At 42.5% G+C, this 14,687-nt stretch overlaps 1 protein-coding gene across 1 annotated transcript in view; it reads right to left on the bottom strand.

Moving 5' to 3' along the window:
* Positions 1 to 431: 431 nt before the first annotated feature.
* The window catches only part of LOC118214346 (NACHT, LRR and PYD domains-containing protein 3-like), a 211,193-nt gene continuing 196,937 nt past the window's right edge, over positions 432 to 14,687 (bottom strand). Inside the window, exons 16-21 of the mRNA XM_035394247.1 lie at positions 7,501 to 7,523; positions 5,165 to 5,258; positions 4,070 to 4,231; positions 3,240 to 3,286; positions 1,098 to 1,641; positions 432 to 471 (exon numbers count right to left, since the gene is read on the bottom strand). Coding sequence (XP_035250138.1) covers positions 432 to 471; positions 1,098 to 1,641; positions 3,240 to 3,286; positions 4,070 to 4,231; positions 5,165 to 5,258; positions 7,501 to 7,523 — 910 coding nt within the window. The remainder of the gene's footprint in view (positions 472 to 1,097; positions 1,642 to 3,239; positions 3,287 to 4,069; positions 4,232 to 5,164; positions 5,259 to 7,500; positions 7,524 to 14,687) is intronic.

Below are 14,687 nucleotides of genomic sequence, written 5' to 3'. Positions count from 1 at the left end.
TTAGTGAGCAAAGGGATACTGAGGAGTCACACACACTAAATCCAGCACAGACAGGTGTGTGGTGTGTGTTGAGTGAAGTGTGTGTGTGTGTGTGTGTGTGGATGTGTGTGTGTAGGTGTGTGCATACGGCTATGAGCGTGTGTACATATACATGCATGTGTGTGTGCGCATGAGAGCGCACTGGTGAATGTGTGTGTTCGTGTGTGCGGGAGATTGTGTGTGTGCATGTGTGTGCTTGGGTGTGAGAGAGTGTGTATGTGTGTGTAAATTTGTGATTGTGTTTGCATGCATGGGTGTGTGAGTGCGTGTGCATGAGTGTACATCAGTGTGTGTATTTGTGAGTGTGAGAGAGAAAGGGTGTGTGTAAGAGTATGTGTGTGTGCTGGAGTGTGTGTGTGAGAGAGTGTGTGTGTGTGTTTGCGTGTTTGTCTCTACTTTAGTGAGAACAGGGATGCTGAGGAGTCACACACTCTAAATCCAACACAGACAGGTGTGTGTTGAGTGAAGTGTGTGTGTGTGTGTGTGGATGTGTGTGTAGGTGTGGGTGTGTGTGTGTCTATGTGTATCTGAGTGTGTGTGTGTGAGTGTATGTGTATATGAGCGTGTGTGTGTGTGCGTGGGTATATGAGTGTGGTGTGTGTGTGTGTGTGTGTATATGAGTGTGTGTGTGTGTGCATGCGTGTGTGTAGGTGTGGGTGCATCTATGCGTATCTGAGTGTGTGTTTGTGTGTGTGTGTGTGTGATTGAGTGTGTGTGTGTATGTGTATAAGAGTGTGTGTGGTGTGTGTGTGTGAGTGGGTATGTGAGTGTGGTGTGTGTGTGTGTGTATGTGTATATGAGTGTGTGCACACATGCATATGTGTGTGTGTGTGTGTGTGCATGTTTGTTTGTGCGCACACATGCGTGTGTGTGTGTTTACTCCAGTTAGCAGAGGGACACTGAGGAGTTCACAGAAAATTCAGCACAGAGGGGAGTGTGTGTGTGTGTGTGCATGTGTGTGTCTCTACTCTAGTGAGCAGAGGGACACTGAGGAGTCATACACTCTAAATCCAGCACAGAGGGGTGTGTGTTGAGTGAAGTGTGTGCGAAGTCTGTACAGGAGGGTCAGTGTGTCAGAGTCAGAGACGCTGTAGAAGGACAGAGTGCTGGCCAGACGGTCCACACACACACCTACCCTGTACACACACACTCCTCTACCATCATCATCGCCATCATCATCATCATCACACACTCCTGCTCTGCGGTAGGGGGAGGGGGGGGCAGGTATGTGTGTTAGGTTATTATTGTGCCAGACAAAGTATCTGAGTTTATCAGAGTCACTGTGTTTAAAGCACTGCAGACTCCAGGAGTCTTCATTGAATCCAAACACACAGTCAGAACCCACTCCTTTCCTGCTGATTCCTTTATCTGTCACTGCGATATCAGCCCATCTCCCCCATTCATACACACTGAACTCAGCCTCCCAGTAACAGCGCTCACACACACTCTCTCTGCACACAACCTGGGGCCAGAACTCAAATCTCTCTGGATGATCAGGATATGGCTCCTCTCTCCCCCATGTCTGTGTCACCCTCCTGTTCCCCTCAGACAGAGACAGCTCTCTGTTCGCTGTGTTTGGATCCAGTGTGAACTCACAGCCGTCTGCACACCAGAGACATTAATAAAATTAATTATCATTACAGGGTTTCCCCCAGAAAAGTTGATAGGCCCGGTGGCAAGTATCTTTTGACGTGGGCTGGCGGTCCGGTGCGGTCCGGCGGCCAAGTGTCTTTTTTGACGGGGGCCTGGCGCGGGCCAGCAACAGACTGATGGCAACATTAAGATAGGGCCCTATAGTTGCTGTGATAACAGAATCACGGATGGAATCGCGGAATTGAGAATTTAAAAAAGCTGTAACACAGATTCCATAGGGCCTTACATTAAGTCAGTGCTAAAAGCTGACTGGAGATTTGAAAATGTGACTACGTAATGTGAATTTTGGCTTTTACCTTTCCTCCTTGACATTATCCCTAAATGTCACAAAGGAAGTGGATTCTGGATCTGGATTACTGACTGTTTGGATAGCTAGCTAAGTTAGCTAAATGACCACGTTGTCATAAATTTTTTCCCCCGACCGTGAAAACTGCCTGACTTGTTTACATTTTGGACAGATGTGGCTCCTGAGTAAATCTATCGTTGTTTCCGTTGCAGCACTTTTGACGCAAACAATAGCCTCTCGAAAAAATCCAGAAATTTCTTCTTGCAGTGAAGAGTGCCTGACCCTCAACCGCAGCGTTTTTTCCCCAAAGATGGTAGCCTATTTCTAGATATAGCCTAATTTTGCCGCTGTGTTAACACATTTCTACATTTGCCGGTCAGGCACTCTTCACTGTAAGAAGAAATTTTAGGATTTTCCAATTTTTTTTTGTGTCGAAAGTGATTTACTCACGAGCCACATCTGTCCAAAATGTAAACAAGTCCGGCAGTTTTCACGGTCGGGAAAAAAATTATAACATAACAATGTTGTCGTGCACATCAATGTCATCAAGCTAACGTTATTAATAAACAAGTGAAGTCGTCATTTCGATGGCGATTAATAAGTCATATAATGTTATAATGTATCGAACGTTACATGCATGCTACTAGTTTAACGTTACCTACACACTGCTTAAGTTAACATAAAAAAAGAGTATGTTCTTACTGAAAAGATGAAGTGATAACGCAGTTTGTAACGAGGTTAGTTAGCCTACTAAATAAGAAATGGTGGTTTGCTAGGTAACATTAGCTTGTTATAGTTGGAAGCGTCAAGTGTTGAACGTCACTCTGCACAATGAGGGTAAAGAACAGACCTGCTGTTTTCCTATAGTGCGTTCACGTTTTAACCAACAGATGTTGCGGGTGAGCTTTCCAACCGAGCCGCCCCACTGTAACTGTAGTTTAAAAATATCTTTAAAATACTTTTTTTTTTTTTTAATTCCCCGATGCTTAGGCCCGGCTGGGGGTCAACATAGGCCTGGCGTGCCGCCGGACTTGCAATACACTGGCGGAAACCGTGCATTATTAATATTCACCTCATTATATGTGTGAGAGAGAAAGCTGTCATAGTACCTCTGTGTGTGTGTGTTTGCGTACATGTGTGTTTTTGTTTGTATGTTTATGTGTGTAAGAGAGAAGTCTCTCTCTCACACACACACACACACACACACACACACAGCAGAGTGTGTATCTATGGAAAGTGTTCTGTGTCGATACACACTCACATTTCCTGGGTCCTGGTTTGGTCCTGTTCTCTCCTCCATGGTCCACACTGTAAGAACAGCAGATCAGAATTCTAAATTTTAACCATCCTTTATTTCCACTCTCAACATACCAATGACATCACATAAATAAAAACAAAGACACAATAAAACACAGAACCAAGATCACACAAAAAAAAACACAAATCTGTAACAAAGGAAACTTATTCCATTACCTCACCCTGTTCCATGTGCAAAAAAAGCTCCCCTCCCTCCACTGAACATAAAACACCCTTATAACACACACACTCTGAAACACACTCAGGTTCTCCATTGCTTTGTAATACTGAAACTCCAACATCACTGTGTCCCTGATCAAACCACTAACTACAGCAACCACATCTTGCCTGTCCCCTCCACCAATCATATTTTTCCCACTTGTAGAAACTGCAATTTTCACCCCAAAATGAAATGAATGAGCTGGCACTTATCTGTCTTTGTTTGTATGGGACACCAAGGATACAAATCTTACTTGCAAATGTTCCCCAGTAACAAAATAAACTTCCCAAAAAAGAAAAGAGAGGCTGAAGTTTGGCACACCCTGAAAAACTATGATAAACAGGTTCTCTCTCCATACAGAATGGACAATGGTGGGATCCTGCTGGGTTCATCACAGAAATAAAACTATTTACTGCAGTGATCCCGTGCAGCACCCTCCACTGTAGATCCCCAACCCACTTGGGTAACGCTGGTTTGTACAGTGCCCTCCATGCCCCCCCAACTCATTTTGTGTGTGTGTGTGTGTGTGTGTGTGTGTGTGTGTGAGGTGCAGTGTGGAAACTCTCTGTACTTACAGCAGTGTGAATGTGTCCAGTTTAGCAGCAGACAGCGCTCTCACTCCTGAGTCTCCTGGGTGATTGTATCTCAGGTCCAGCTCTCTCAGGTGTGAGGGGTTTGAACACAGAGCTGAAGCCAGAGAATCACAGCCTCTCTGTGTGACTCTACAGCCTGACAGCCTGTAGAGAGAGGGACACACACACACCTTACACACATTAATATAAACGAACAGGGCTGTGTGTGTCAAACACATAGCAGTGTGTTACACACCTTACACACATTAATTGTTTTCAACTTCCCAAGTTCTCCCACGTCACTCCCCTGCTGAGGTCACTCCACTGGCTACCAGTCACTGCCAGGTTCAGGTTCAAAGTCCTGACCCTCACCTACACTGCAGCCAACAGGATGGCCCTCGTCCACTTGCAGCACATGATTAAATCCTATATGCCCACTTGACCACTGCCTTGCACCCCCTGCCATCCGGGTAAAGGGTTCTATCTTGTCTCTACTACAGAGCTTCTCCACCCTAGCTCTCCAGTGGTGGAACGAACTCCCTGTTCCTCCACGAACCACTCCCTCACTACCCATCTTCCGCCGTGGTCTGAAGATGCATCTCTTCAGACTATACCTGGACTAACTAACTATCACCACTCTGTAGATCATTTCTATCACTTAAATCCCCCTATTTCTACACATGTACCTCCTGTGCCACTCATGTTACATATACCTCCATCCAGCACTTATTGTGCCTTGTATCACTGTTTAGATGTTGTTGCTTGTAATGCCTCCTAGTTTGACTTAGCATAGGTTAGTTCAGAGCAATGTTCACTGTGTGAACTGGACTTAATGTGTTCATGGCTATGAATAACTGTATAAAAAGTATTGTAACTTATCGGACCTGTGTTTTGTACTTGTTCCAGTTACCTTTTGTATGCACTTATTGTACATAGCTTTGGATAAAAGCATCTGCCAAATAAATGTAATGTAATATAATATAAACTAACAGAGCTGTGTGTGTCAAATTAAAATAACATGAATGTGGAATGAGTCATTATCAAACACATTTGAGTTTACACCCCACCCATTTTTTACAGTCTCTGGTTTGTACTCACCCCAGTCTCTGCAGTTTACAGTGTGGGACCTCCAGTCCAGCAGAGAGCGCTCTCACTCCTGAATCCTGCAGCTCGTTGTCTCTGAGCTCCAGATCTCTCAGCTCTGAGTGAGGAGAACGCAGGACTGAGGCCAGAACATCACAGCAGCCCTCTGTGAGATTACACCAACCCAGCCTGTGGAGAGACCACACACATGCACAAATTCATATAATATTTAATATTTTAATCTTAATCATGTAACCATCAAGTTATCAAACAATTTAAGTTTAACAAATTATACATTCTGACAGTGTTTTTTTACAGTAATTTTAAAATATTCTTTAAGGTGAAATGAAATCGAATTCAATACAAAATTGCTCTTTTCCTTATTTACATCTGGTCAAAGTAACGTGACGGTAACCATGACGACGCTGTTTAAAATGTGGCCATTAGGAGGGTCGGTTGGTTACCGTGGGGATGACAGCTCGTTCTGAGCTGTTTACTGTTACCTCAGCTAGTTCATTCTTTGAAAATACAGAACTACAGTTACATAACACAATTATTTGATAAGAACTATTAACACTTTGCAAACACCATTTGTTTCCCATTTTCATGAAACACGACTCTCAAGTTGACCCTTGTTGCCGTTATTCTAAGTTCAGCTTTCGCTTTGACTCACAGGCACGAGTTAGCTAGCTACTAGCCAGCCCAACCTGCCTTAACCTTACTTCATGACCCAACCTAGCTAGCGGAGCCAGTGAAGAACTAAGCAGCTAACTGTCATAGACATCTTAAATATATACACCAGTATATAAAATAACATGAAGGTTTTATCTAGCTAGTCATGATTAGAGCCCGACCGATATATCGGCCATTATTTGACTTTTTTGACGACATCGGGATCGGCAGTTATGCCGCCGATGTGTCCCGATTTATAAATAAGTATAATAAAAAATTTTAAAAAACCAATGATTATTTATCTGTACTTGTCTGTTCGAACGTTGTAGTTGCTATTTACTAGAATTATCCAGTAGAGGAAGCTCTAATACAAGTGTGAACTGCAGCAGCTGACGCGCTACTTCTCTAATAAGACGTTTGTCACTCGTGCCTCATCCAATATTCTCCACTGCAAGACTTGTCTGTACAGATTCGATTGCCGCAATAAAGGTATGTATATTTAGGGAAAGTTTTTAATTAAATGCGTTTATACGACCACTATGTTTATCAATCCTCATTATCAAGCGAGCGGGCTAGCTAACATATTTGGTTCACTTTAGCAAGCTAGCTGGCTAGCAAGCCTTTATGAAGTGGCAGTGAGCACATAAGCAGCGTAGGATCTACATTTCCAGAGGACATCGCTGTATTCTCACATAAATAACCAGCCAAAATAAAATGGTGATTGAATGCATCACACATTTGTTTTTGTTTTTTATCTGAGATAATGATATTAGCTACTATATGATGCTGTGTCAATAGCCAACGCGTTATTGCAAGCGAGTGTGTCATCTAGTCACGCGTCATCGTAGCAAGCTAACCAGACAGTAAAAACGCCGATAAAACACTTCTAACGTGGATCATTTTAAGCCATGTTATCTAGCTTTGTCGTGATAACATGAGAGAAGGATTGCTGTTGGAGAAGTGAATCAACCAACAGTTAGCGCGGGTAACCTGCACGAATGCGTTGCGAGCGAGTGTCTCATCTAGTCACGCGTCAGAGCGCATTGTAGTTATTTTCACCACCGAATTCTTATGGACAGGAAAGCTCGGTGGATAAAGTCTTACTCTTTGAGATAATGTAGTAGGAATAAAATAAGAAAATATAATTCATTTACTGAGAATAGATACTAAGAAATAATAATAACAAATTAATAATAACAACAATAATAATAACATTCATAAAAATACATGTTTGAAACTGGAAAACTTTTTTAAATTAATTTTTTTATAGATGGCTGGAAAAGAAAGGAGTAAAAGCAAGGTTTGGAGTTATTCTGATTTCACACACTTAAAGATGGTGTTAATATATATATTTAATATCTTCTTTTACATCTAAAAAGTTCTTTGTGTGTTTATTTGTATTTGTTTGCTTATAAGTTGAATGTTCTTAAATATAGAAACTTTAATAAAATATAAGTTTTTCAAATTGATTTGAAAATGTTGCACTTTTTGACAAAATCGGTCAAAACATCGGTAATCATTGGGCTAGGATTCTCCAAAATCGGGATCGGCATCCGATGTGACTATGACCTCCATGTGCTCTCAGTGCATCTCTCATGCACAATATTCTTCCCTAAAATGCACAAGCTTTTTCTTAAGCTCAATCCAGCCTTTATGCCTAAAAGCTTCCCTCCTTTCACATGTAAGGTGTTGGAGCTTGCTGCTTTTCACCCACCACCTTTCTCCTCTGAAGAGGAGCACCAGCTGCATAAGCTGTGTTCTCCACACGTATATGACAAAGACTAATGCTTTTAGAAAGAGCGACCAGCTCTTAGTCACCTGGGCCCCTGCCTGCAGAGGGAAAGCATCTCTATGCAACGGCTGTCCCATTGGCTTGTGGAACTCTTGTTATGGCATATGATTCAAAGAGTATAATGCCCCCCTTGGGCCTGAGGGCTCATTCTACGAGGAGCATGGCTGCATTGTGGACCCTATACCAGGGGATCTCCTTGCAGGATATTTATTCATCTGCAGGGTGGGTTTCTCCAGATACTTTTGTTAGGTTCTACCAACTGAACGTCCCCAGGAGGCCGGTAGACCACTCAGTTCTGGGGATGAGCTCTGTGTAAGGTGCACACATCTCCCCTCATCTGCTATGGGTTTCATTACTTCAAAGACATGCATGTTAGGTGCAGGTGCCCTTGACCATGGCACTTGCCTCAGCACAAGACAGGCAGCTTCCCACTGCTCCTAAGTAACTAGGATGGGTCAAATGCAGAGGACAAATTAAGTATATCTTAAATAAAGTATATCTTAAAACATTGTTCATGGCCCTGGCTATAGCATTGGGCAGTGGAATGTGTTTAGTACTTTCCTACATGGGATGTGCCAGACACCACCCTCCCCTCAGGGGAGGAGCCATCCCTTGCTGGCCTGACAGCATCTCAGCTGTGAGCATAAGGCATTCTGGGAGTTGACCATATCTCCCCATAGGTGGATCTCAAACACGAGATGATGAAAGAGAACTTTAGGTTACTGTTGTAACCCCAGTGGAGAGAGCCACCAAGACTGCCCTGCTTGCCGCGCATGAGAAGTGAATATGTTCACTGAGGAGTAGTAGCGCTGCAGTGTCCTATATGTTCTTCCAAGAGGACAGTAGTCTCCTGTAACATGCACACTTGGTGCAATTGGATGACAGGATGTCATTCCCAATACGTGGATCTTTCTAGTCTTTAGAGAACCGGGGTAGCGACAGTAACTTAAAGTTTTGGGGTAACACCCTTACTGGGGTACTCACTGGGCATATTGTTAGATTTACTAGCAGGGTATGCAGCTCTTCATGGATAGCTGCTGGGGTCAGTCAAATGTTATTTAATAGAATAATACAGAAGTCATGCCTTGTGATATTTATATAGTCTCGCTACCCAAATGGGGTAAATCTTAATTAGGTTAATCCCAGGGATAGTTGTTGGTTTTAGATTCCTGGATGAGCAGGATATTCACCGCCCAGGATTGAAGGTCTTAATATCAGAGAACACTTAGATGAATGCCTGGCAGCAGCAGCTAGTCTCGCTCTCCAGGATACAGGGTCAAGCTGCCCATCATTTCATATGAGCACACCCCAGTCAATAATCTTATGAGCAAAACTACACAGACATTCAGGTTAGAGGTTTTGAAAATGAATGGAGTCAGGAAATTAGTCTTCCCTGTGACAAAATTCAAACCCTTACATTTACATAATCAGTAATTCTATTTAGTTAATGTCACACAGTACACAGCACTACTCACCCCAGTCTTTGTAGTTTACAGTTTGGACTCATCAGTCCAGCACAGAGCAGCTTCACTCCTGAATCTCCCAGTTTATTGTAGCTGAGGTCCAGTCTCTGTAGTTGACAGTTTGGACTCATCCGTCCAGCACAGAGCAGCTTCACTCCTGAATCTCCCAGGTTATTGTAGCTGAGTTCCAGATCTGTCAGGGATGAGTTTGATGACTGGAGAGCTGAGGCCACAATATCACAGGACTTCTCTGTGAGTTCACAGCTGTTCAGTCTGCAAAGAAGAGTTCATACATTCAAGTAATGAAGAATTATTGGCACTCCATTAAAATGAGCATAAAGGATTGTATAAAAGAAACATTTAAACATAATGATTTTAATTTTCTGCTCAAACATTTGTACAAACTGCTTACTTTCACTTTAATAAAACATAATTCTTATAAAAAACTAGTATTTCTCTCAAAAACGTAGGGGTCAAAATCATTGGCAGCCCGAAAGAATATTTAAAATAAAACCAAACAAAGTGGCATCTAATGAAATTAGATTTTTTTTAAATTGATCTCAGTCCCCCGGAACTGTTTGCTGCCTTTCACCATTTCCTGTTTCACTGGGGTTTGAATATGAGGTTGCACAAATGTAAAATCCCTTTGTCATCCATCACTATGGGCTACGGGATCAGCTGAGGCCGTCTCAGGACCCCCTGGTGCTGCACACTGCTAAGGGATCAGTGGGCAGGGAGTGGGGAGCCCCAATACTCCCAGGGAGAGCAGGGCAGCAGTGCAGTACTGTATGAGAGGAACATTTGCACATTGTGTATATACATTAAAATACAGGAATAAGCAGTGAGCAGGCTGTACGGACCCAGCGGCAGTTTATATTGAGATTAAAGCTCAGACAGCAGTGTATTTAAAACTCCAGGAGGCACTGTTGGGCAAGCAACAATTAAGTAAAAATATGTTTATTTTCTGAATCCAGTGCTTCGGTCAATGCCCTGGTTAAAATGTTCAGCACTGAATACTGAACACAAGTGGTATTGCGTGCTAAATCCGCTCACTTAACCTACATATAAAATATATTTTACGTTATTTAATTTAACAAGTATTATTGAAAATGACAATTATGAATTTAATCATTGATAGGTCAGTCAACAGTAACCTGATGGAATCAACTGACAAACCAAAACAAACTCTGTATCAGGTCTACTTCTAAGTTACAAAACAAAACAGAAGTCATCAAACAAGATGCTAAATTTATATTACCAGAAAAGAAAGACTGAAGGGCCAGATCTTATCAAAGTATTCCCTTCTTCCAGTGCCACGGGAACAAAGGAAATGAGCTAAAATGCACAACCAAGAAACCACCACCAAAATAAAGACCAACTGCAACACAACACAACTTTTTCCTGAGGCCATCATAAATACTTTATGCAACATGGCTTGAGCATGTTTGCCCTGTTTGGGCAATGCCGAGTTCAGGTGTAGAAGGGGGGCGTGCTCATTTATGACGAGGACTGCCCTATCTAAAAGCTGACAGTGTACTTATTAATTAAAGTGACCTTTATGTTGTTGAAAGCATGGCTAAGAACCATATTATTACCAAAATATTCAGGAATTTAGTTCCTTTCTAACAAGACCAAACATGAATATATTAGGAGGTAATTCAGTTAAGTTATTGAATACCAATAAAAAGCATGGAAGTTTATTTGTACTTCTAACAAACAAAGTTTTCAGTCAACGATTTCAATAAAATGTCACAGATTGCATTTAAACTTAAGATCAAACAGAACCGGATCTTTGTTCATTCTGTAGCCACACTGGGCCTCTGGCCTTGTAAATAGCTTTGCCTTCTGGTTTGTCTCTTCTGAGACAAACTCTGCAGGAGGTGGGACCCATAGATCGCCTGCCTAGATTAGGGTATCAGAGTGGTGTAAAGGACGTTTCCTTTAATGTTCATGGAGGGGAGGGTAGGTAGCAGTCTTCAAGCCAATATTGCATCCAGTTCACTGTTTCTCTCTCTGAGGCCATAATCTAAACACTTGATATCTGACATACTGTAGATAAGTTCATTGCTAATTTTGCCCTCCCACCCAACCACAGCATCTGGCTTTAGTCGGTTTGTGGTCTGAAGAACAAATCATCACTGCAGACCCGTCGCCCCATCCCACACAGGTGGACCATTTCAGAGCAGCCAGCAGCTCAGTGGTTGCAGTCTCGTCAGAGGCAGTTCATGAAAATGATAGGTATTGTGTATTAATACTCATTTAAGCACCCTGAGGCAATACAAAAGGACTCTCTATGCATTTTTTGTTTTGTTTCTTTCCTCCTGATTCATCGCTGAGCTCACTGAATGTCAGCCATCTACCAATAGGAACTGAGCAGCCGAGACTAATGCCAATGATGTCACAAACTAGCTTGTTCCAAGATGGCTGCAGCGTCATGTAAAAAAGGGAATTTTAGATTTTTTCCTGGCGAATACGGATCAATTTCAGATTTGAATGCAGGGCCATATCTTATTTAAGGTAACAAGTGCGAATCCGCAATAGCTGCGACCGCACATGCACATGCATCCATGCGTGCATGCAGGGGCGTCATGCAAGCCAAAATTCTGGAGGGGCACAATTAGAGCGGGGGGCATGGGGGTCCTTCCCCAGAAAAAAAAGAAAATAATGATGCAATTTTCTGCAATTTGACATATATATTCAAAGACCTTGGGGGGATTATATTAAAATGTCACTAAATCAGTTTCTGTAGCTCAGTAATCTCCCACTTTATATAAGGGTAAGTACTGTATATTTATTTGGAGATTTTCATGTCAATTATTTGTGCTGTTATGGTTATTGAAAATGACACTCACTTATTCACTCACTTCTACACTAGCTTCTACACTGCTGCCACTTTTCTTGAAAAAGAGCTAAATCTTGTCTGCTTCACCCAATAAGAGGCATAAATTCACATGAAAAGACTATATCCACAATGCAAATTAATTTGGAGAACATAGATAATAAAGCCACAGATGAAAGGAACCTGCCGACATGGTAATATCTGTATTTTCAAACACAATGCATAGGAAGCAGCATGAGTACATGAGCAGATGAGACTGTGCTGACATCACATAGCAGTGTCTGCTCCATTGCCAATTAAAGCTCAGACTGAGCAGCAGTAACCTATTTTCCAAACTGCTCAGCCTTCTTGAAAGATCCATCATCACCACTAGCCTAAGTACATATAATCTGTAACCACACCTACACACAATTAAAACTGCATACATTTCCATGAAGGAAAAATAGCCTATCACTATAAATCTCACCTAAGATAAACTACCTCTTGCATCAACCTGACTGAGGACAGGGCTAGGGGCTTTCTGTCGTTTTTTTAAAGAATGACATTTCAGAGATTTTCCTCTGCAACATGACCTGGAGATATCAAATGGAATTCAGTGTTTTGCTAAATATAACCAGTGATAGTGGTGGTAAAAACTATCAGCTCACTGCCATAAGATTCACACAGCTCTCCTTTACCAATATTAAATAGCATGCTATGCTATCACAAATCACGACTAGCTAGCGAGCCAGAAGGCTAAACAACCGGATTGAGGGATGGTTACTAACTTTAGCTGGTTCTGGCCAACTATCTTGAAAAGCAAACTATGCCTATATTTCACAAATGCAATTAAGTGTGTATAACTAATTGCATTTCATTTTCACACGTGTGAAAAAGGGATTGATGCTCTACTAGCCACTTCAGCAACACACCGTTAAGCTGAAGCCTACCTCTCCTCCAGCATTGATGTGCAACAGAGTGCTGTGTGCGCGCGTACCTGATTTTTGAGGTATGATCTATGATATAATTACAATACGTTTGACTCATAATATAAAATTATCGTAGTTACATATTATACAAAATTATAGTAATAAAATAAAATGAAAATATAAAAAATCCAGATATCAAAAATCTGGTCCGGCACGTGCCCCCCCAGCTTGAATGGGCACGCACACACCCTCCCCCAAACACGTGACCTCCATGCCCAATTTCAGCCTCAAAATGTGTGGCTGCTAGAGATTGGGGACAGCTTTGTGGAACGTCAGATGGTACAAGTTACATCGCCACGCCCCCTCTTGGTCAATCAGCCTGAAAAGTTACTCAGCTCTATCTTCGGTCATGACCAACCATGCCAAATTTCAGCCTCCTGGAGCGAAAACTGTGGCCGCTGCGTGGTGGGACACTTTTTGTGGACCAACCGACCAACCAACCGACCGACAGACAGAGCTATAGAGCTGCGGTTGCAGCTAAAAAGCAAAAAAACCAGAACCACATATAATATAATATAAAAACAGTTCATGTAATAACTTTGTCCTCTTTCATGTAATAACTGCCGGTTAACCTGCTTGGTCCTCACCAGTCTGGCTTTCGATCTGGGCACTCAACAGGGACTGCCCTATTCACGCCTCTCCTCTGTCCTGATCCTCCTAGAACTGTCTGCAGCAATCGACATGGTCAACCAAAACTACTCCTCTCCACCTTGGCTGAGATGGGCATTTCTGGGAGTGCCCCAGGTCATACCAGGTCACCTGGATGAGGTCTGCCTCTGCTCCTTATCCCCTTGCTACAGGAGTCCCACAGGGATCTGTACTGTACAAATCTCTTGGTTCAGTTATTAACCTTCGTCCAGTGTTCGGGTCAAATTTGACTGATTTACAAATTTCTTAAATCATAAATATTGTGTTTTTCATCTGATTGCCTCAAGACCTTATGTTTTCCTCCACACTAGGCATTTGAACATATAAAATTGCTGATCACCACTTTCATTGAATTTTGAGTGGTTTAGTCAACTGTGTCACACCTGTGGTGTTCCGGGTCTAAAATGACCGCCATAGGAAATGCATGGGTGACTACTGCATATTATGTTCATCCAGCAGATGGAAAACATCCCCATACACACACCCACTCACCCACACATCCACAACCACAACCCCCTCACCCCCCACCCATCTGCCCCCCACCCTTTCATCCATCCCCCCTGCCCCCCACTGTTATACAAAATTTGGTGATGATTTATGGTTTTTGTGTTAATATAAGAGCAGTTAAAACAGACCAGACAAATTTGGCCGCGAACACTATACATTACATTACATTACAGGCATTTGGCAGGCGCTCTTATCCAGAGCGACGTACAACAAAGTGTATAACCATAACCAGGAACAAGTATGACGAAACCCCTAGAGAGAAGTACCGGTCCAAGTGCAGGGAACAACCGCATAGTTCAACTTGGACCCTGAAGGTTAAACTGATTAACACTAACACAACGAGAACGGCAACAACGCAATCTATGGAAAAAATACAAGCAGTAGTTAAGACAGTTAATGCACCTAAGTCACCTAATATAATAATGGGGGGAGCAACGAACACTGGAGAAACGTTCATTCACACAGCTTCTCTACATAAATCATCTACTGAGGTCACTCCACTGGCTACCAATCATCACCAGGATCAGGTTCAAGTCCTTACCGCACCTACACAAAAGGATAGCCCCCGCCTACCTACAGGACATGGTTCAATCCTACAAGCCAGCTCGACCACTCCACTCTTTTACAGCAGGGCGACTTGCACTCTCTG

The sequence above is a fragment of the Anguilla anguilla genome, chromosome 15, assembly GCF_013347855.1.
Source record: "Anguilla anguilla isolate fAngAng1 chromosome 15, fAngAng1.pri, whole genome shotgun sequence".
Taxonomy (NCBI): domain Eukaryota; kingdom Metazoa; phylum Chordata; class Actinopteri; order Anguilliformes; family Anguillidae; genus Anguilla; species Anguilla anguilla.
Note: the sequence above shows the minus strand (reverse complement) of the source record. Positions and strands in the feature narration are given on the sequence as shown.